This window comes from Mytilus californianus, unplaced genomic scaffold (genome assembly GCF_021869535.1).
Source record: "Mytilus californianus isolate M0D057914Y unplaced genomic scaffold, xbMytCali1.0.p SCAF_5, whole genome shotgun sequence".
Classification (NCBI taxonomy): domain Eukaryota; kingdom Metazoa; phylum Mollusca; class Bivalvia; order Mytilida; family Mytilidae; genus Mytilus; species Mytilus californianus.
This window is the reverse complement of record NW_026262701.1, coordinates 70,095,578-70,118,515: the sequence shown is the minus strand read 5'-3', so window position 1 is coordinate 70,118,515 and position 22,938 is coordinate 70,095,578. Positions and strand designations below refer to the sequence as shown.

The 22,938-nt window shown below is 31.8% G+C and overlaps 2 protein-coding genes across 3 annotated transcripts in view; both read left to right on the top strand.

Annotated features, from left to right (window-relative positions):
• LOC127701343 (plasmanylethanolamine desaturase-like) overlaps positions 1–15,279 on the top strand; it is a 429,461-nt gene extending 414,182 nt beyond the window's left edge. The window contains exons 6-7 of one of the 2 annotated variants that reach the window (XR_007981983.1): positions 14,156–14,317; positions 14,629–15,279. The gene's annotated coding sequence lies outside the window, so the exon portion shown is untranslated. Of the gene's footprint in view, positions 1–14,155 lie in introns of both variants that reach the window. The other variant, XR_007981981.1, reaches the window with a different exon arrangement.
• Positions 9,279–22,938, top strand: part of LOC127701369 (tonsoku-like protein) — a 110,027-nt gene continuing 96,367 nt past the window's right edge. The window contains exons 1-4 of the mRNA XM_052205265.1: positions 9,279–9,386; positions 12,259–12,411; positions 19,934–20,059; positions 21,091–21,289. Of these exons, the coding sequence (XP_052061225.1) occupies positions 9,384–9,386; positions 12,259–12,411; positions 19,934–20,059; positions 21,091–21,289 (481 nt within the window). The 5' untranslated portion in view covers positions 9,279–9,383. The remainder of the gene's footprint in view (positions 9,387–12,258; positions 12,412–19,933; positions 20,060–21,090; positions 21,290–22,938) is intronic.

Sequence of the window (22,938 nt, the reverse complement as noted above, 5' to 3'; positions counted from 1 at the left end):
AAGAAGGCTGAAAAGAAAGACAATTTGAAGGAGGTAGCACAAATATGTAACTGCATTGGTGAACTTCTTGTAAAGTATGGTAAGTGTAAAAAAAATCTTTCACTTTATTTTAGTGATATGAATAAAAAGAGAATAGTTATGTAGATATAGAAAACAAAAATCACAGCTACATAGGAACTCCAGAAAAGACCTGTAATGTCAAAATATAACACATACCATATGTTTGTCTAGAGAAGACAGATGTCTATACCATACATGTATGTCAAGCTTTCAATCGTCCAATCTAGAAGAGTAAAGAATGAATTTAACAGAGAATAACAAATTTAATCATCTCAAAATTCTAAAAATTAGTAGGAATACTAGTAAGATGTATAAGTTTATAATATAGCCTGACACTCTGAGATTAACCTCTGACATGATTCCTGACTTAGACAATGTTAGAACAGACATTAAAGTGACAGGGTTAATTAGTTATTGCGTTGATCAGTGGTATATTAATAGGTCCACAGACAAACAGTACATACAAAGACAGCAGTACATAGTAAATAAAACTATCAAAGAATGCAACTTCAATGTACCTAAAGTCATGTTCAATTAATTTTATAACAGTACACTAATATATAAATGATAAAGGAACTTTATTATTTATGGCTATTTAGAATTTACTATATGCTGTGAACTAACCAATCATCACTGATTTTCATTATTTCGAAATTATTAGAGAAACAAAGGATATGGGGTATCCATCAATGATACAAAAACAGTACATGCACAGCAAAATACACTCGGAAAGCAAAGGAACAGCACTTGTATTGCTGTTCTTCATCTCAAAGTCACAGTGAGGCCTTCAAGATAGACCCCAAAAAAAATCTCACCTCACTCAAGTTTAAGACGGCCCTTAGCGCCAGGTCCTAGATCATGAAAAAACTTCTTTAGATTGTTATTTCATTCTTATTTACTGGTTATTGAGAGAGAAAAAAAAAACTTATATACATTGCAGGAAGGTGTGATGAAGCAAAAGCAGAACATGAAAAGGAACTTGCCATCAGTGAAGCGTTGGAAGATACCATTGGTTCAGCAGTGGCATGTCGCAAAATTGGAGAGTGTTATTGTGGAATGGATCAGTATGACAAAGCACTACAATTTCAGCAACGCCACTTGGTGCTTAGTAGGTCATGTGGAAATTTATTGGAAGAGCAAAGAGCACTGGCTACTATTGGTAGGACTTATTTATTTCAATGTGACAGTGCCAGAGGGAAACAGAACATAGTGAAAGCATCCAAGCAAGCAGAGGAGGCATTCTGTAAAAGCTTGACTGCATGTGAAAACTTGAAGCAAGAGGTTAAAAATGTTGAATATATGGAGATGAAAGCCAGACTTTACCTTAATTTAGGTAGGTATTTTCAAAGTATGAGACCAAATAAAAAAAAAAATCTGTTTCTGATTACTTTTCTGGCTCTCTTATTTTATGATTGTTCTTCTGATCAAAGTTTTCTGATTGCTGATCTTCAAAAAAGATTGCACACAATTACTGATATGTCAAAAGCTTGTTTGATGTTTATCAACATTCGTCATAGAAGGTTTCCAGATAATTTCTTTGAGCGTTTACATTTGATAATAAAAATAATGCTTTCGATCTTTTTCTGTGAGTTTATGCTTGATACTAGCTAGTACTAAGAAGGACAGGTATTATCAATTACTGTGGATTCATTATTATTCTTGGGATACCAATTTTTGTGGATTTCCTTTGTTTAGGTGTCAGAACAACAAATTTAAACGTTCAACGATGTACAAATTTTTATATGCTTGAATGCAGACTTTGGCAAAACCATAAATTATCCATGAAAATATGATTTTTCCTCAATTCACTCAAATTTGTAACCACCAAAATGAATGAATCCACAGTATCTCCAATGGATATTGTTTAGAAAAGACATAATTCAAACAAAAAATGAACATTCTGAAAGATGGCCAGGTAAAAAATATGATAAGAATATTAAATTAATTTAAATTGTTTTTTTCAGTCCTGTTCTTAATAACAAAATCCTTGAGGTTCCTGTCATTTTATCTTTTGCACCTTTGAATTTCTATTACAGGGTTGGTGTTTGATGGTAGAGGCGACACCAGACAGTGTGCAGAATATATGAAGAAAGCTATTACAATTTCAGAGTAAGAGGACCTTTTATAGCTGACTATACAGTTTGGGATTTTCTCATTGTTGAAGGCTGTACAGTGAATCATAATTGCTTTTATCCACTTTTTTGTACTCTGGCGGATAGTTGTCTCATTGGTAATTATACCGCATCTCCTTATTTTGATATACAATCGAACCTAGTTGTGTCGAGGTCGAAGGGACCAGACCAAAGTATTCGACTCATCCGAGGTTCGACTCATCCGAGGTCGAGTGTGTCGTCATAAATTTGGAATGTATGAAATACGGTATAAGATTTGTGTAAACTAGATACAATGAACAGTGTGACTTTTTTTTCGATATGACACTTTATGATTGTGTATTCAATCTCCATTTTTTGTCCTTCGTAATAATTAAACACACAAGTACAGATACAAATCATGCACAAATAAAATCAATAGTCTACACAGTTATTTACAAAGGTCAGTCACTATAAATTATGAAATCACTTGCGGAATGAAATAAGTTCTGAACGGTCTCTAATGAGGTCGTCTGCTTTACATTAAATTATCATGAATTTATCATAATTGTCTTAATCCTTTCATTTATTGTAATTAATGAGTTTTAAATCTAACGATTCATTTAATCTCGGCTTGGGTCATTTAAATTCGTTTTTATCTCTTGTGAAAAATGTTCAACACACTAACATTCCGCTTGAACAATCAACACACTAACATTCCGCTTGAACAATCAACACAGGTGTTAATTATCGTTCACCATAAACATGTCATTTTAACTGTTATACAAACAAATATGTTAACTCAGCTTTAATCTCTTTTGAAAATGATAAGGTTGCATAAGAAATACATCCCATTTGACATTTTATCTTTTCGAAAATTCTTACTTTCGAACTTCGAGACATCTGGGTCAATTTACATTAATTTTACATCGACTGGACTATCAAATTTACTCTACTTAACCGAGTATTCGAATCAACCGAGCTCGACTCATCAGAGGTAATTATGCATTGATCAAACAGGAATTTTACCGGGACCGAGAAATTACTTCGACTCATCCGAGTTTTCGACACAACCGAGTTAGACACAACGAGGTTTCGACTGTACATGTATTTTTCTAAACTACTGCATAGTAAATGTACTACCTGAATTAAGAATAGAAGTCTTTTGTCCCATAGTTTTTAACATGTTTATATGTACTTTCATTAAAGTAAACATAAAATTTCTATAATTAAAAAAAAAAATATTGAAAGCAATATTAATATTGTGATCATGTCATAGATTTTGACATTATTGTCCATGATTAAGTTAAAAACTATGAAAAACCATTCATTTTGTGCATTTTTGATGACAATGCATTCAAAATGTTTACCATATGTGGATCAACAAAATACTTTATGCAAAATAAATGCCTTTTTTAATAGTTTATTTCTAACCAAAAGTAACACAACTAGGTATATCAGAAAATTCATACATGTATATTATAACAGAATGCATAACATCTTACGAAACCAAAAATTTGATCAATGACAAAAAAAACCAACTTTAACAATAGAATCTATACCATTAAATGAGAAGACCTCATTTTGTGTGTTGCTTCTCTTCCTTCCACAATAGATTAATCATCATGCCTCTGTGTCCTATGGGTACCATGCATAGTCGCATTTGTCATCCTTCCTTATGATTATTCCGTTTGGGTTATTTTAGTAGGAAAATGAAAATAAAGGCGTCTGGATATTGTTTCCGTCATCGGACGTACTTTTAAGTCATAGACAAGAATTCCGTTTAAGACATTTTGGGTTTGAAATTACACATAATTTTGGTAAATTTACAAAGAACCCTAAATTCCCAACTTGATTACATACAATGTTTTGGGTACCTGATCTACAGGAACCGGTAACAAATATTCCTTCGGTCCCTGGGAGTGATAAAAATCCGTTTTCTTGGGACCCCTTGAACCGGTATATAATCATGTTTTATTTAAGAAATGGTTCATTCAAACCATAGATTTGTTGAAAATTTTCACATGGCCTGGGTCGTTGTATTGGAATTTTATCCCGAGCGTAAGCAAGGGATAAAATTAACGAATATAACGACCCAGACCATGTGAAAATGAAAACGAATCTATGGATATAGTAAAGTTTCCCACTGAAAAGTCTGACGCCATTTCAGTAAATTATGACGTTTTTGTGCACAAATCGCATTGTGACGTCGTCGATTTATAGTGGTTGTGGTTTATTGAGTATATTATTATGGCTGTAAGAGCGTAACTTGATTACATACATGTTTTAGGTACCTGAGCTACAGGAACGGGTATAAAACATTCCTTCGGTCCCTGGAAGCGATAAAAATACAATTTCTTGGGATCTCTGGAACAGGTACATAATTCATGTTTTATTTAAGAAATATTTCATGCAAGCCATAGATTTGTTGAAAATTTTAATGTTTTGGGTACCGATAAGCGATAAAAATTACGATTTCTTGGGACCCCTGGAACTGGTATATAATCATGTTTTATTTAAGAAATAATTCATGCAAGCCATAGATTTGTTGAAAATTTTCACATGGCCTGGTTCGTTATATTGGAATTTTATCCCGAGCGTAAGCAATGGATAAAATAAACAGATATAACGACCTAGGCCATGTGAAAAAACAAATCTATGGAATGCATGAATTATTTTGATTCTAATATGGTAAAGTTTCCCACTGAAAACTCTGACGCCATTAGTGGAATCCTTTTCGAGTGACTGAAATTGAAAAGGTTAAATTTCTTTTATTCTGTCTTCTGCACAACGAAACAAAAAGCATGGTGTCAAAGCAACTTGCCTCCTAAAAATTGTGCGTTCATATTACTACAAATAGTTGACCTTTGCGTTGACATTCTTTAAATTTACATCGAATATTTTGAACTAGTGAAAAATTCAAAATGTTATATTGACATCAGTTCATGTTTAAGACAATCTTGATACCTTTCCTGAAATTCTCCAGTCATAAAATCTGTTACAAAAATTCATCCTACAACAGTTTACATACTTTCAACCACGCTCTAAATGCCAGAGATTTCGCAGGTGTGTTCTAGTATAACTTTCAATAAGACAACCTCTGAACATCTGAATTGCTTACACCCACTTCATTTGAACTTAGCTGCTTATAATTGCTTACATCCACTTCATTTGAACTTTGGTGGATAGTTGTCTCATTGGCAATCATACCACATCTCCTTAATTTTATTCTGAAGATTTTCTTGTGAGGCACATGTCATGCATGTGATGGGGTTAAACTAGTTTATATCTAAATTTTTTATAAATTTCAGACAACACCATCTTTACAGTGACCTGTACCGATGTCAGTATTCCTTAGCTACCATGTATCAACGTAACAACAACTTCAGTCAAGCTTTACGTTTCTTAGAATCAGCTCTAAAGAGTGCTTTGAAGTTGAAGGATAAATATCTTGAAAGCGATGTGTATGTCCAAAAAGCTCTTGTAAGTACATAAACAGGTTTATAGACAGCTAGACATTAACTTTTTATTTTAAAAACACAAGCAATTCTTGTGAAATCTCTAAAAATGACAAAGCTGGTTGATGATAAACATTGAATTATTTAAGCATGTTAAAATGATAATCCTTATTGAATTGAGAAGACCATGGGATGAATCATGGCATGGACAAAGCCAGGCTAAATATTTGAATTTTCTCCCTTCATTTCTTTATTTCATGATATTTTAGATGTTTTTTTCTCTATTCTTTATGTCTTTTGTCCATTATTCTCGATTCTTTATATTTTAGCAACCTATTTTTTTCTAATCTGTTTTTTTTTCCCTTTATTCTGCACATTTTGCCCATTATTTTCTATTCTGTAAACCCCATCCAGACCCTCATCTAACTTTTGTTTTTTCAGGTGTGCATCCAAGTAGGAGATATACCTACAAGTAAACATTCATTGAAGAAAGCACACAAACTGGGATCACCTACTCCAGGAGAAACTGAAAGAATTGTCAAATATTTCAAAGCTGGTAACATTAACTTATCTAAAAAAATCAATGTCATATTACAAAAGTCATTTTAGATGATTGTCAATTATTTCAAAGCTGGTTACATATATTTATCTAAAAAAAATCAATGTCATATTACAAAAGTCATCTTACTTGATCGTCAAATAGTTCAAAGCTGGTAACATTAATTTGTTAAGAAAAAAGTCAGTCATATTACAAAAGTCATCTTACATGATCGTCAAATAGTTCAAAGCTGTTTACATATATTTATCTAGAAAAAATCAATGTCATATTACAAAAGTCATCTTACTTGATCGTCAAATAGTTCAAAGCTGGTAACATTAATTTGTTAAGAAAAAAATCAGACATATTACAAAAGTCATCTTACATGATGGTCAAAAATGTCAAAGCTGGCTACATATATTTATCTAGAAAAAATCAATATCATATTACAAAAGTCATCTTACCTGATCGTCAAATAGTTCAAAGCTGGTAACATTAATTTGTTAAGAAAAAAATCAGTCATATTACAAAAGTCATCTTACATGATGGTCAAAAATGTCAAAGCTGGCTACATATATTTATCTAGAAAAAATCAAAGTCATATTACAAAAGTCATCTTACTTGATCGTCAAATAGTTCAAAGCTGGTAACATTAATTTGTTAAGAAAAAAATCAATGTCATATTACAAAAGTCATCTTACTTGATCGTCAAATAGTTCAAAGCTGGTAACATTAATTTGTTAAGAAAAAAATCAATGTCATATTACAAAAGTCATCTTACTTGATCGTCAAATAGTTCAAAGAAGCTGGTGACATATATTTATCTGGAAAAAAGTCATTAGCCAATTTGCGGATTTATTCCTACAGGAGTGACATGGAATAATTAAAACATGGCAAGCACCATGACTTATGTTGCAAAGACTGAATAATCAGGACTTATTTGGTTGACGTTTGTCAAAATTTTTACTCATTTGCTCTGCATCTGACTTGAAGTGTGAAAGATGAATTCTGCATTCACTACAACAAGCATTTTAAGTCAAAATCATCTGTTGTATATCATTTTCTATTAAGTACTCGAAAGACCATGGAAATTTAATATATATCCAATGCTTAACCGATGGAATAGACTTAAGAAATGTACGACATTTGTATGTTAAATATAGCTTTATTGAAAATTCGCCGCAAGGTAAAATAGTTTATGAGCCATATATCAGCCATTTCTATCAGATGTAGAACAATGAAGGAGATTTATGATGCTGATGTTGCTTGTAATTGAAAAAAAATTGTTTTGGTGTTTTTTCTTTGTCTGCAATTTTCTTTTATAAAGACAGTTATAAATCAGCCTTTATTAAATCTGAATTCATGGTTTAAACATCACAAATTTTCCTTTAAAAAATGAATGATAGTGAGTCTGCAATAATCAATAAACATACTTCTCTAATTACAAATCACATGTGGTTGTAAACAGTAGAAAGTGTGACTAAAAAACTGTATCGTGTAAAATTGAAAAAGTAACATTTTTATATATGTCACTGGTATTCTTATCGTTCATCACAAGCATGGTTAGATTCATCTTTCCATGAAACAAAAATAGTGAAAAGAATTTTATAACATTACCTATTAACCGTCAAAATTGTATCAGATTATGAAGAATATTATGTGTGAAGAAAAATTACATGGAAAAAAGGGTTTGTTTCATTTACATGAACATTATACACAAGAAATACACAGAAGAAGTGTAACAACTCTCTTGCATTCTAATAGAAAATTTAGGTCTGGTAATTTTATTTGATACATTTTATTGATTTAACATTACCTGGTAAATGCAGACATATTGGTATGCCAAAATTACCAGACAGTATCTAGATATTATTGAGTGACACCTCTAATTTCTATTCATATTTATTCAAAACATGAATTCAGTAGAAAATAATAGAATTTTACAGAACATAAATTACAATAATGAAATCTATGCTAAAAGAGTTGTATTAATTTATAAATATGAATTTTATCTTTAAAACTATGGGGAAAAAAACCATATGAAACTTCCATGGTTAATAAGAAGAGGAACAGTGAATTTCATCTTAATTGATAAAGATACAAAGAAAAGCTAGTTTTTTTTACAACTGAAACAATGCATTTGTGAACCAGTTTTATTGCAACAATTTAGTATGTTTTTTTCTTCTATTGATTTAACTGAGAAACACAGTGTAGTTTCACCATCAAACTTAAAGAAAAAAACAAAATTAGATTTTTACAGCACTTATACTTGAGTGTGAACAAATATCGATAAAGTTACTTATTTGCCAGTTGAATCATAAAACTTTGGTTACTTCCTATTGAAAGAGTAACAATAAATTCAATAAAAATGATGTGACAGGTAACAAAAATATGACTGGAAAAACTGTGAAGATGTGATATGATTGCCATTGGGACATCTTTCCACCAGAGATTAAACAATGTACTGTGGATTCGTTTATTTTCGTAGGTACATTTGTACCAATTTTTGTGGATTGAAGAAAACTTGCATTAACATGGATATTTATTTCGTGGTTTTTCCAATGTAGGCATACAAGCTTATAGAAAATTAGTAATTCATTGAACATTTAAATTTGTGGTTCAACTGTTCCCTAGAAATCCATGAAAATTGGTATCCCACGAATAATAATGAATCCTCAGTAGAAGTTAGTAACTATAGGTCACTCTACAGCCTTCAACAATGAGCAAAACCTATAAAAGTCCCTGTCTTGACAAATTTAAAACAATTCAAACGAGATACCTAATAGACTGATTTATGTACCAAACAATAAACGAAAAAACAAATATATTATGCAGCAACAAACGACAACCACTGAATTTCTGGTACAAATATGTTAAACTATTTTGTTTCTTTATTTACAATTTCTAACAAAAAATTCATCATTAATCATGGTTCACTTGGTAAACAAGCAAACTTAACTTTAACATACGAAATAAATTAGCAAAAAGTTCAGTTGTAGTGTTCATATGATATATAATAGAAATGTTCAAGTTATTTGTTTCACATTTTAAGATTTAAAGGCAACCTGTATCCCTTGAAATTTTTTCATTTCAGTTGGCAAGATAGAAGAAGCTACAACGAGTTTGGAAGAATTGCCACCTGACAGTAATGCATTGAAGATCAAAATTTATGAACAGTTGGGTGATGGAGCTGCAGAGATTGGAAATTTTAAACAAGCATTGGAATTCTATCACAAAATGGTAAAATATTAGGTGTATCTATTGTAAAATAAGAAATAATTGTGATGTTAAATGCATAATATTATATATAATATAAGCTTCATTAAAATATAACTTGCATTTTAAGTTTTGCTAAGAGGCCCTTTCATGATCATTGCAGCCATATTGAATAGGGGACAGGTTTTCATAATGGAGGTGAAAATGCTTTGAAAAACACAGGAAAACATCATTGAAACAGAACAGTTGGTTGGAAATATGCATAGGTTTCCCCATACTTTCTTTCTATTTCCACTACCATCCAGAAAATCTGCCCCCTATTCAATATGGCTGCAATAACCGTGAAGTGGCCTATTATATGTTTTATAAATGTGTTAATTGATTTATTGTTATGGTTGCTTTATAGAATTACAATAATAAATGCAAACATTAAATTCTGAGTTCACAGTATATTTGATCATAATATGCTTTTAAATATATACAAAATTAAAAGTGTTGTAAAGAACAAAAAACACATGGTTCCTGTATTTAAATCGTGTATATGGGACCGTAGTTTTCACAATAAGATTTGTCACCATTTATTTAGAAAGTCTTGATTGTTGCGTTTTATTAGCTTGGACTGTTGTGTTAAACACTATTTGTAACTATACACTTTTGGAACATGAAGTATTAACTAGTGTTGTGTGATTTTTTTGGACCAGTGGTTGTCACATGAAGATTTGACACTTGATTTAGATAGGTTTGAATGTAACGTTGATCATTCAGTTTGAACTGTTATGTGGACCAAAAGTTGTCTTATTCGAATTTGACATAATTGAGTAACATAGGTTTAATAATGATAATAATAATTCTTTATTTAAAGAGGGTAACACAGTTTTTATAAAACTAATCTTCCCTGAGGCCCTCATGAAATGCATTGAAATATAACAAACCAACAATTACAAAATAATCAAACACACACACACATAAGAAAAATCAAATAAGAAATTGATATAAAATAAACAATTTTCAAAACATTCAAATTACCTCAACAATATTTAAAGTTTAAGTAAGTGTGTTAAAAATTATTATGCATATAAAATTACACAGCTTCTTAATGTTCCAACAAGTAATTTTTTAAATCTTTTTTGAATGAGCATGTACTTGAGGTCGATTTTTTCAGGGACATTATTAAATTATTCCATAAAATAGATCCTGAATATATAAAAGATTTCTTATACAGCTCTGTTTTGGCTTTTGGAACTTGCAGTTTTTTGCAAGACGTATTCCTCAAACAATATTGGTTTATTTCTGGCATTTCTTTAAATTTTTCAGTTATATATACAGGGGCTTCATTCTTAATGCATTTCTGCATCAAAACAGATTTATGGTATGAGATTCTGTTCTCTACTGTCATCCAACCAAGCTTTTTAAACAGAGGTGCTGATGCTGAAAGTGGATCAGCATCTAAAATTAGTCTCACAGCCCTTTTCTGCAATTTCAGTATTCTTACTAGCTCATTTTTAGCACAACCACTCCAAATAATACAACAATAATAAAATCAGTGGAAGAATATAACCATTATAAAACAATTTTCTTGAATCAATATTTAGAAATTTCTTGATCTTAGAGAGTAAATGAAGTCTAGATGATATTGATGAACATAAGCAATTAACATGGCCTGTCCATAACAGATTAGAGTCAATTCTAACACCTAAAAGTTTTTCATTTGATGATTTTTGAAGAATATTATTCTCAATAGTTAGAACTGGTTCTGCTTGATTTAAACGCCACCTTTGTCTTGTACCTATAACCATACATTTAGTTTTATTGGAATTTATGAACATGCTATTTTCATGATACCATTTTTCAACACATTGGAGATCATCTTGTACTTTTAATTGCATATCAGCAATACTCTTTCCTGATGTATGCATAGTTGTATCATCAGCATACAAGTCTGTATGACAGTTTTTGATATAAAATGGAAGGTCATTTATGTACAAAACAAACAAAATGGGACCAAGTATTGAGCCCTGTGGAACACCAAAATTTAGAATTTTTTTATCAGATTACTAATTACTTATATGGACTTGCTGTGTTCTTTCTTTCAAATATAATTTTTTAAAAAATCAACAGTATTGTCATGGAAGCCATAAATTTGAAGTTTTTTACATAAAATTTCATGATCAACAACATTTTACTATAGTGTTGTTTCATATAGTTTGTCTGTAGCATTTAAAGTGTTTAAACATGAAGATTTGACAATCTAGCTACTACTGGTTCATTAATACATGTATTCATCGGATACCAATTTTCGTTGATTTTGTAGGTATAGGTAAACCACAAATTTATATCTTTAACAAAATGCAAATTATCTAAAGGATTGTACACACACTTTGACAAAAGCACGAAATCAAATATCCACAAAAATTTGTACCAACGAAAAGAAATGAATCCACAGTAATTCAGTAAGATTTGACCGTAGTGTTGTATCATTTCAGTTGGACTTTAGTGAGTGATTGATTGATTGATTGATTGGTGTTTAACGCCACTTTCAACACTATTGTGCTATTTCGTGGCGGTCAGTTTTATTGGTTGAGGAAGCCAGAGAGAACCACCAACCTTTGGTAGGAAAATTGACAATCCTAGTCAGTTAAGATTGGAGTTGAGTGCACATGCCCCGTGCGGGATTCAAACTCAAAACCTCAGTGTTGACTGGCTAGTGATACAGTAGTTGGACTACTTAGTCCACTGGACTATATTGTATCCAGTAGTTGTCACATTAATGTTTAACACTTTAACCTTTGGCAGTTATAGTGTATTATTTGGATTTTTTTTTGTAGACAAGTATTTGTCTGAGTAGGATTTAAAACTTTATTTAGTGTTGTTCAACTATAGTGTTTTATGATTTCAGCTGGACTCTAGTATAGAGGAACACTCATCACAAAAGGATTTGATACCCATCTACATATCTCTGGCCCAGACATACACTGATAATAAACAGTATGGCAAGGCTATCGAATATTACAATAAAGAAAAAGAATGTCGGGGTGAAGATTATGGTCAGGTGAGTACTCTATTTTTTTTTTTTTTTAAAGGTTTGTGCATTACTGCTTGCAAGAGGAGACAAACAGATCATATGAATATTTATTACTATCCAATCACAGGGGAGACACAGTGTTAGGTGGAACTCTTTACAATTTGATTAAGGTTTACCCTTGTCTGTTTGTCCTGAATTGGTTTCTGTTCTCTAACTTTAGTTTGTCTCAACCAAATGATATGTAATTTATACACAACGCTTACTACCAACAAACACAGATCAAGTTTGATTTTGGATGGTGTCACTTTAACTGTTTTTCAAGTTATATAAATGGAAAAAATTCTGAATTTGCTGATTCTGCACTCTTTTTTTATTTTGTCTCAACTCAATGTAATGAAACTTGTACAACAATGCTTATTACCAATTTGAGTGGCCTCACTTTCACTGTTCTCTAGTTATGTCACTTTATAAATGGAAAAATTGCTAAATTTGCTGTTTCCACACACTAACTTTACTTTCCCTGAACCAAATGTTATGAAACTTATATTTGACGCTTATTACGACCAAAAACACAGATCAAGTTCAAATTTTGGGGGTCACTGTCACCTTTCTTCAGTTTTGTCCCTTTATAAATGGAAAAAATGCTGAATTTGTGGAATATTTACAAGCAGGGGCATCAGTGTCAGATTGATACATCCCTTCTTTTATTTTACTGTAAATTCACTTGTCAATATTGATTGATTGATTTGTGTTTAACACCACTTTCAGCACTATTGTGCTATTTTGTGGCAGTCAGTTTTTATTGGTGGAGGAAGCCGTAGTGCCCAGGGAGAACCACCAACCTTCTGAAGGACAACTGACAATCCTAGTCAATTATGATTATTTATTATTGAAATTCATATTTTGACCTCTAGATATAGTTTTGATTTGCTGTCTCATTGATATACCAATATTTTCTTCTTTTTTCCATGTTTATGATAATAAAAATTGACAGTAATATAAAAATAAAAAATGTGGTATGATTGCCAATGAGACAACTATTCACTAGAGACCAGATAACGCAAATTTAAACAACTGCTTAAGTTCCTTTGAAAAGATAAAGATATACCTTTTTCTTTTGATAATTATATGTACAAATTCATACCTTCAGAAAATGATTTATTCAGAATTCTATAGAATAAAAGTGATTCCCTAAACAAATCTAAAAAAATGTTGATGTGCAGGGATTTGTTTTGGTTGTGTTATTTTTTTTATTATTTCAACTAGGGACAGATTTTTCTGTAGGCCTCTTTCCTGGTGCCAAATTTTTTCCCAAGAATTTTCAGATGATGATAATAAAAACTAGTCATTGCTCTGTCTCAATCTTACCAGGACATTTGACTAACATCAGACATGGGGTCAATTACTTTTGAAAGTAATTAATTACATTCAATTACAATTATAAAATTAAATTACACATTACATTTGTCTTTTTTATACGACCGCAAAAAAATTTTTGTGGTCGTATATTGGTATGACGTTGGCGGCGTCCTGCGTCGTCCCAAGACACATTGGTTTTCGCACTCTAACTTTAGTTTAAGTGAATGGATCTCTATGAAATTTTACCACAAGGTTCAATACCACAAAAGGAAGGTTGGGATTGATTTTGGGGGTTATGGTACCAACAGTAAAGGAATTAGGGGCCAAAAAGTGGCCAAAAATAAGCATTTTTGTAACTTCCAGACATAACTTGTGTGTTAGTGCATGGATCTCTCTGACATTGTACCACAAGGTTCCATATCACAAAAGGAATGCTGGGATTGATTTTGGGGGTAATTGCCTCAAAATTTTAGGAATTAGGGGCCAAAAAAGGGGCAAAAAACAAGCATTTTTCTAGTTTCATGACAATAACTTGTGTGTAAGTGTATGGATCTTTCTGAAATTGTACTACAAGGTTCCATATCACAAAGGAAAAGCTGGAATTGAGTTTGGGGGTAATTGCCGAAACGTTTAGGAATTTGGGGCCAAAAATAAGCATTTTTTTTAGTTTCCAGACAATAACTTGTGTTCAAGTGTATGGATCTCTCTGAAATTGTACTGCAAGGTACCATACCACAAAGGGAAGGCTGGGATTGATGATGGGGGTAATTGCCTCAATATTTTAGGAATTAGGGGCCAAAAAGGGGCAAAAAACAAGCATTTTTCTAGTTTCAGGACAATAACTTGTGTGTAAGTGTATGGATCTTTCTGAAATTGTACTACAAGGTTCCATATCACAAAGGGAAAGCTGGGTTTGAGTTTGGGGGTAATTGCCCTAAATGTTTAGGAATTTGGGGCCAAAAAGGGGCCAAAAAACACATTTTTCTAGTTTCCAGACAATAACTTGTGTTCAAGTGTATGGATCTCTCTGAAATTGTACTGCAAGGTACCATACCACAAAGGGAAGGCTGGGATTGAGTTTGGGGGTGATGAATCATAAGGGGGTTCAAAAAATTTGGGGGGGGGGGGTTTTCTTTTTTTTTTCTTTTAAAATTTTCCATTTTAAGTTGGTTATTTCTGATTTATATTTAAAAGCAAATAATAATGATATGGTAGGAGATACACACCAAACAGGATGTGTAAATTATTATATTATAAGTATTGTGCAATAGCAAGAAATTTTCAAATGCACAGTATTGCACAATAGCAAGAAATCTTCAATTGCACAGTATTGTGCAATAGCAAGAAATCTTCAATTGCACAGTATTGCGCAATAGCAAGAAATATCCAATAGCACAATATTGCGCAATAGCAAGAAATTGTCAATTGTACAGTATTGCGCAATAGCAAGAAATATTTAATTGCACAGTATTGTGCAAAAGAAGATACTTCATATAAATTGCTTATTTCTTGACCAATTTCAATGGGATTTTATTCTTGAATCTTTAATATGCTGAATCTAACCTTGTATTTAGTTTTTGTCGAGCCTTCGACTTTAGTCGATAAAGCGAGACATAGCGATCCTACATTCCGTCGGCGTCGTTGTCGTCGGCGGCGTCCACATATATTCACTCTGTGGTTAAAGTTTTTGAAATTTTAATAACTTTCTTAAACTATCCTGGATTTCTACCAAACTTGGACAGAAGCTTGTTTATGATCATAAGATAGTATCCAGAAGTAAATTTTGTAAAAATAAAATTCTATTTTTTCCGTATTTTACTTATAAATGGACTTAGTTTTTCTGCCGGTAAATATTACATTCACTCTGTGGTTAAAGTTTTTAAAATTTTAATAACTTTCTTAAACTATCCTGGGTTTGTACCAAACTTGGACAGAAGCTTGTTTATGATCATAAGATAGTATCTAGAAGTAAATTTTATAAAAAAATAAATCCATTTTTTCCTTATTTTACTTTTAAATGGACTTAGATTTTCTGCCAGGAAACAACACATTCACTCTGTGGTTAAAGTTTTAAAAATTTTAATAACTTTCTTATACTATTTTGGATTTGTACCAAACTTGGACTGAAGCTTGTTTATGATCAAATGCTAGTATCTAGAAGGAAATTTTGTTTTCTTCCAGTTAACATTACATTCAGTCTGCAGTTAAAGTTTTTAAACATTTATTAGATTCATAAACTATCCTGGAATTTTACCAAACTTGGACAGAAGCTTCTTACAATCAAAAGATAGTATCAAGAGGAATATTTTTATTGATTTACTTCCTCATTTTTGTTGAGCCTGCGATTAACAGAAAAAGTAGGCGAGACACTGGGTTCCGCGGAACCCGTACGAATTTTTGGATTTTGGGCCCCGTTTTTAAATTGGTCCACATTGAGGTCCAAGGGGTCCAAAATTAAACTTTGTTTGATTTCATCAAAAATTGAATTATTGGGGTTCTTTGATATGCCGAATCTAACCGTGTATTTAGATTCTTAATTTTTGGTTCCGTTTTCAAATAAGTCTACATTAAGGTCCAAAGGGTCCAAAATTAAAGTTAGTTTGATTTTAACAAAAATTGAATTCTTAGGGTTCTTTGATATGCTGAATCTAAACATGTATTTAGATTTTTGATTATGGGCCCAGTTTTCAAGTTGGTCCTAATCGGGGTCCAAAATTAAACTTTGTTTGATTTCAACAAAAATTGAAGATATGGGGTTCTTTGATATGCTGAATCTAACCATGTATTTAGATTTTTTATTTTTGGGCCCCGTTATCAACTTTATCCACATTGAGATCAAAAGGGTCCAAAATGAAACTTTGTTTGATTTCATCAAAAATTGAATTCTTGGGGTTCTTTGATATGCTGAATCTAACCATGTATTTAGATTTTGGATATTGGACCATAATAGGTGAATGTCCAATTTAAAATTTTTAAGTTCTTAGACCACATTCATTCTGTGTCAGAAACCTATGCTGTGTCAAATATTTAATCACAATCCAAATGCAAAGCTGTATCAAGCTTGAATGTTGTGTCCATACTTGCCCCAACTGTTCAGGGTTCGACCTCTGCGGTCGTATCAAGCTGCACCCTGCGGAGCATTTTATTTAACAATGTAATTAATTACTTTCCAACTACTTGGCAAATGTATAGATCCTTGTATGGTATTACTTTCAGAAGTGTTACAAAGAATGTATATTTTCTTTAGGAGTTAAAAGTACATAGGAGTGTATTTTCTACAGGAGTTAAAAGTACATAGGGGTATATTTATCTCTCTCTCTAATTGGCTCAACACCTGTTTAACATGCAAACATAATTGTTGTAAAAACAGTCATTATATAGTTTATAATTAAACAAATAGCCAGAGGTTATATTTGTTGATTGACTATGTCCTTTAAAGTTGATTATGTTAAATCAATGCATATATGTCTAACAATATCTGTCTGTATGTACATGTAGGTAATTAGCTAATTAAGGTATAAGACAGTGACTTACTAATGGTTTCTTTTAGACGCAAATTATGGCATGTTTCAACAATCTTTTTTTTTTCTTCTTTTTTGTCCCCTGCGTAACGCATTGCGGGGAACATGGAAATACCAGGCGTCTGTCCATGTGTCTGTCTGTCCATCTGGTCTTGTTATCGCACTCACAGGTACAATTCTTGCCAGATTTTTATAAAACTTATACTATAAGTTAATATCAGCAATATTGCGGACAAATTATATAATGGTGGCCGATTGACTTTTTTAAAAAGAGTTATGCCCCTTGGAAATATTACATTTATGGAAAATGGCCTTGTTAGCACTCTCACGGGTAACATTTCTTGCCATATTTATATAAAACTTATACTATAGGTTAATATCGGACAAGTTCTATAATGGTGGGCGATCGACTTTTTTTAAAAGAGTTATGCCCCTTGGAAATATTAAACTTATGGAAAATGGCCTCGTTAGCACTCTCACAGGTAACATTTCTTGCCAGATTTATATAAAACTTATACTATAGGTTAAAATCAGCAATATCTTGGACAAGTTCTGTAATGGTGGCCGATCGAGTTTTTTAAAAAGAGTTATGCCCCTTGGAAATATTAAATTGATGGAAAATGGCCTTGTTAGCGCTCTCATGGGTACAATTCTTGCCAGATTTATATAATAAAATTTATACTATAGGTCCCCTGCACTCGCTTTTTATTTATAAATTGATATAAGAACAACAAAAAAAAGTTGGGTTATTTTTAGTTATTGCCCCTGGATAGATAAAATATGTGAAACGCAGGGGACATAATCACATTGTTCTTTTATTACTTGTTCATTCAATACAAAATAAAGAATCTCCCATGGTTTTGTAATTGTCGAGCCTGCGACTTTTGTCGCAGAAAGCTCGACATAGGGATAGCGATCCGGCGGCGGCGGCGTTAGCTAACTTCTTAAAAGCTTTATATTTTAGAAGGTGGAAGGTCTGGATGCTTCATACTTTGTATATGGATGCCTCATGTTACGAAGTTTCCATCAGTCACATGTCCAATGTCCTTGACCTCATTTTCATGGTTCAGTGACTACTTGAAAAAAAAGTTCAGATTTTTTGTAATGTTAAATTCTCTCTTATTATAAGTAATAGGATAACTATATTTAATATGTGCGTACCTTGCAAGGTCCTCATGCCCGTCAGACAGTTTTCACTTGACCTCGACCTCATTTCATGGATCAGTGAACAAGGTTAAGTTTTCGTGGTCAAGTCCATATCTCAGATACTATAAGCAATAGGTCTAGTATATTCGGTGTATGGAAGGACTGTAAGGTGTACATGTCCAACTGGCAGGTGTCATCTGACCTTGACCTCATTTTCATGGTTCAGTGGTTATAGTTAAGTTTTTGTGTTTTGGTCTGTTTTTCTTATACTGTATGCAATAGGTCTACTATATTTGGTGTATGGAATGATTGTAAGGTGTACATGTCTAGCTGGCAGGTGTCATCTGACCTTGACCTCATTTTCATGGTTCAGTGGTCAAAGTTAAGTTTTTGAGTTTTGGTCTTTTTTTCTAATACTGCATGCAATAGGTCAGCTATATTTGGTGTATGGAATGATTGTAAGGTGTACATGTCTAGCTGGCAGGTGTCATCTTACCTTGACCTCATTTTCATGGTTCAGTGGTCAAAGTTAAGTTTTTGAGTTTTGGTCTTTTTTTCTAATACTATATGCAATAGTTCAACTATATTTGGTGTATGGAAATATTTTATGATCTATATGTCAGTCACGCAGGTTTTATTTGACCTTGACCTCATTTTCAAGGTTCATTGCTCAGTGTTAAGTTTTTGTGTTTTCGTCTGTTTTTCTTAAACTATAAGCAATAGGTCAACTATATTTGTTGTATGGAAGAATTGTTAGCTGTACATGCCTGCCTAGCATGGTTCATCTGACCTTGACCTCATTTTCATGGTTCATTGGTCAATGTTTAGTTTACTTGGTTAATGTTAAGTTTATGTGACAGTTGTAATAAAGCTTTATATTTAGGACTGTCAACATAATATCAATGATTAGTAAAGAAGGCGAGACATTTCAGCGTGTGCACTCTTGTTACAGAAAGTATACTGTGTGTGTAGGCTTTGCTTTGTCAGCTACAAAATGTAACTAAGGTCATAGCTTTTCGTCATTTGTTGAGAAAACACAAGATTCAATCTTTCTGATCCAAAATTTCAAATGTAATTGAGTTGTAATTAAAAAGTAATTGTCAATTACAGTCAATTTTGGCTATGCAATTCATTACTTACAATTACTTGTAATTGAAAAAATGCTCAATTACACATTACATTCAATTACTTGAGAAATTGTAATTAATTAAAGTCAATTACAATTACATTTTTCAATTACCCCATTTCTGACTAACATATAAATTCATGCCCTTTGGTTATCGAATATTGTCAACTTTTTAATAATCTAGTGCAGTCTTTGCTTGTTTAAGGTGATATTAATCCAATTTACTTTTTTTCATTAGTCTTTTTTATAATTAGTACTGTTGTCTTGAATTGTAATTGAAATTCTGTTGTATTGGGTTTTATATTAGCTTTATCTTTCTGGTTCAATTTAAGACTTGTATTGTTGCATTATTGTGTGTTCTCCTTTACCTTTTTTTGCAAATTTTTTATTCTCATAGATATGTCGAACATGGTTAAATATAGCAGAATGCCAGGAATTAGATGGTAAAAGTTATGATGATGTTACTATGTGTTATATGAAGGCTTTTGAATGTGCTAGAAAAGCTAACCACTATAAGTTACAGGTAATATTTAATTATGTCAGGGTTATTGAAAAACCACCTTTCCCTCTTTCCAATTCAGTTATTGTAAATTCTGAAATTATGGTGAGGTTTTTATTTACGTGAATAATATGTAACTGGGTGAGGATTGCAATAATAAGAATATCTAATACATATATCTCTATGCAGCTTTTTCTAGAAATCACAATAACTGATCTCACATTTTGTGCATTCTTAAAAAAATTCCAAAAAATAGATACACACTATAATTTATAAATTTACAGTAAATGTATCTGTAAAGGAAAAAGAAAACTCCTAAATCAAGGGGGAGGGGGTATAAAATCTAACAAATGTACTGATGTAATTAACTAGGCTGGGGATAGGCTGGATCAGCTCACAGAAAGTTACATTTATTTGATTTACTACATTCCCTGGAAACTGAAAAAAATCAGAAAAATCAAATTACAGGCATGATAGGTGTAATCTTAATAAAACAGATCTTTAAGGACCATGTCGATATTTTTTATATAAACAAGTCATTGGTTGTTCTAAGAAAAGAATGTTGGAATCCTGTATCATAAATTGATGATAGTTCAATGGCTTCTTAATGTCCAACAGCATATATTAAATGCATAATAAGGTTGATAACATATTCAATACCAAATGAATTTACCCTGCTTTGTACTAACCTGACAGGCCTACCTGTAATTGAATTTGAAACATGCTAGTTCACAAGGTTACTATCCATAGGAAGACATGCCATTGTACATTGACACATTATTCTGATTCCAGGCCAACCTGCTTTAACTCTGAATGTTGAATGCTTGCAGAGAAGCAGGTAATTAAAGGCTGTAGTTTGACTGTGCTTGGAAATTAACCCGTGACCAACCCACACTCAAGGCGACTACACTACCACTACACCACCAAAGGGCCTGAAAGAGGTCTGTTTCACAGAAGTGGGATGATTGTTGTTTCAAACATGTTATCTGTATTTGTAATTTATTTATTTGTCAAAAATAGTTAATATATCTATGAAGACTACAATATAATTTCAGGTTCATGTTTTAAAATCATTGGTAGAAGTTCAAAAGTACTACAGACAGAAAACACACCTGAAACAAACAGAACGAAAACTGGAAAATATTAAAACAAAGTATGATGTGGGCAGTGATGAAGAATTGTCTGAGGAGGAGAGAGACAGTCAGAGGTCTGATGATGTGGATAATCTTAGTATATCAGAATTGTCAGAATCAGGTGAGATATCTACTTACGGTTTGCACTTGGTTTCACTACAAATTCAGTGTATTTTAATCAAAATATACCAATACTATGAAAGGAAGTTGTATTTGCACTTACTTCAGCCAAACAACACTTAACGGAGGCTCTCATCACAGTTTAAAAATACTTTACCAAAAAAAAAAAATGAAAATATAGGATACATGTACAAGAAATGTACAATAAAAAGAATTAAGTAAAGTTAATGTTTTAGTTGATTTTAGTCTCTGATGCATGATTTTTTATTATTAATTGTTTTGGCTTTTAACTAGCTGTCAGTAACTGCGAGTACTCTCAAATCGTACTTTTTTATTTATTTGACCTGTTGATACTAATTGTCATGCTTTTTTGTTATTTAATGTTATTCAGGGTTATATCTTGTCTATATACCAGCTTTGATAAGTGTTTGGTATTACTATAAATTTTCACTTTGTACTATGAACATCAAAATTATTTATTTGTAAAAATATTTCCTTTCTCTATTGGAACTGTACACGTATACCTAACAACAAAATTATTTTCATTTACCTGTGTTTAAAGTTATTGCAAATGGCTGATATTTTTGTTCGAGCATATTGTTTTTCTTAATTTGTTTAACATTTCATATTGATATAACATGTTACTTTTATTGTTCTTCCCTTAGTTTATTTATTTTGTATTTACATTGTATCATAGGTCAAAATTATTTGTTCAGTGTATGTTCACTGGTGTTAATATGTCCTTTGATTGAGTTAAGCTATTTCAGTTGATATTTTATAGTGTGTCTTTCTATGTTGTGATGTTACACTATTGTTTCAGAAAAAGGGTGAAGGTTTGGTACCATTAAAACGTTTAAACCCGCTGCATTTGTTTGCACCTGTCCTAAGTCAGGAATCTGATGTTCAGTAGTTGTCGTTTGTTGATATGGTTCATAAGTGTTTCTCGTTTCTCGTTTTTTATATGCCTGTCAAAATTTTGACGGGACGTATTATGGTATACAAATGTCGTCTGTCCGTCTGTCTGTCTGTCCGGCGTAAACATGTCGCACCGTAACTTGAGAATGACTTATCCAAATTTCATGAAACATAATATAGTTGTTTCTTATGATGGTCAAACGATCTGTATACTTTTTGGTGAAAATAAGATTAAAATTTTTTGAGTTACGGGACTTAGTAACTAAAACAGGTGTGTGTTTTTTTTCACATGTCGCGCCGTATCTCAAAAACAATTTTGATTATTGCTTAAAACTTTACACACTCCTTAGTTATATAAATCTTAAGATCTGTATACTTTTTGGTGATGATTCAAAATTTTATTTTAAAGATATTGAGTATTTTGTAAAAAAAGGGGGAGGAGTTTTTCACATGTCACGCCGTATCTCAAAAACTATTTATGATTATTGCTTCAAATTTTACACACTTCTTAGTTATATTAATCTCAAGATCTGTATACTTTTTGGTTTTGATTCAAAATTTTATTTTTGAGATATTGATTTTTTTTTTTTTAAAAAGGGGGGTTTTCACATGTCGCACCGTATCTCAAAAATGATTTATGATTATTGCTTAAAATTTTACACACTTCTTAGTTATATTAATCTAAAGATCTGTATACTTTTTGGTTTTGATTCAAAATTTTATTTTAGAGATATT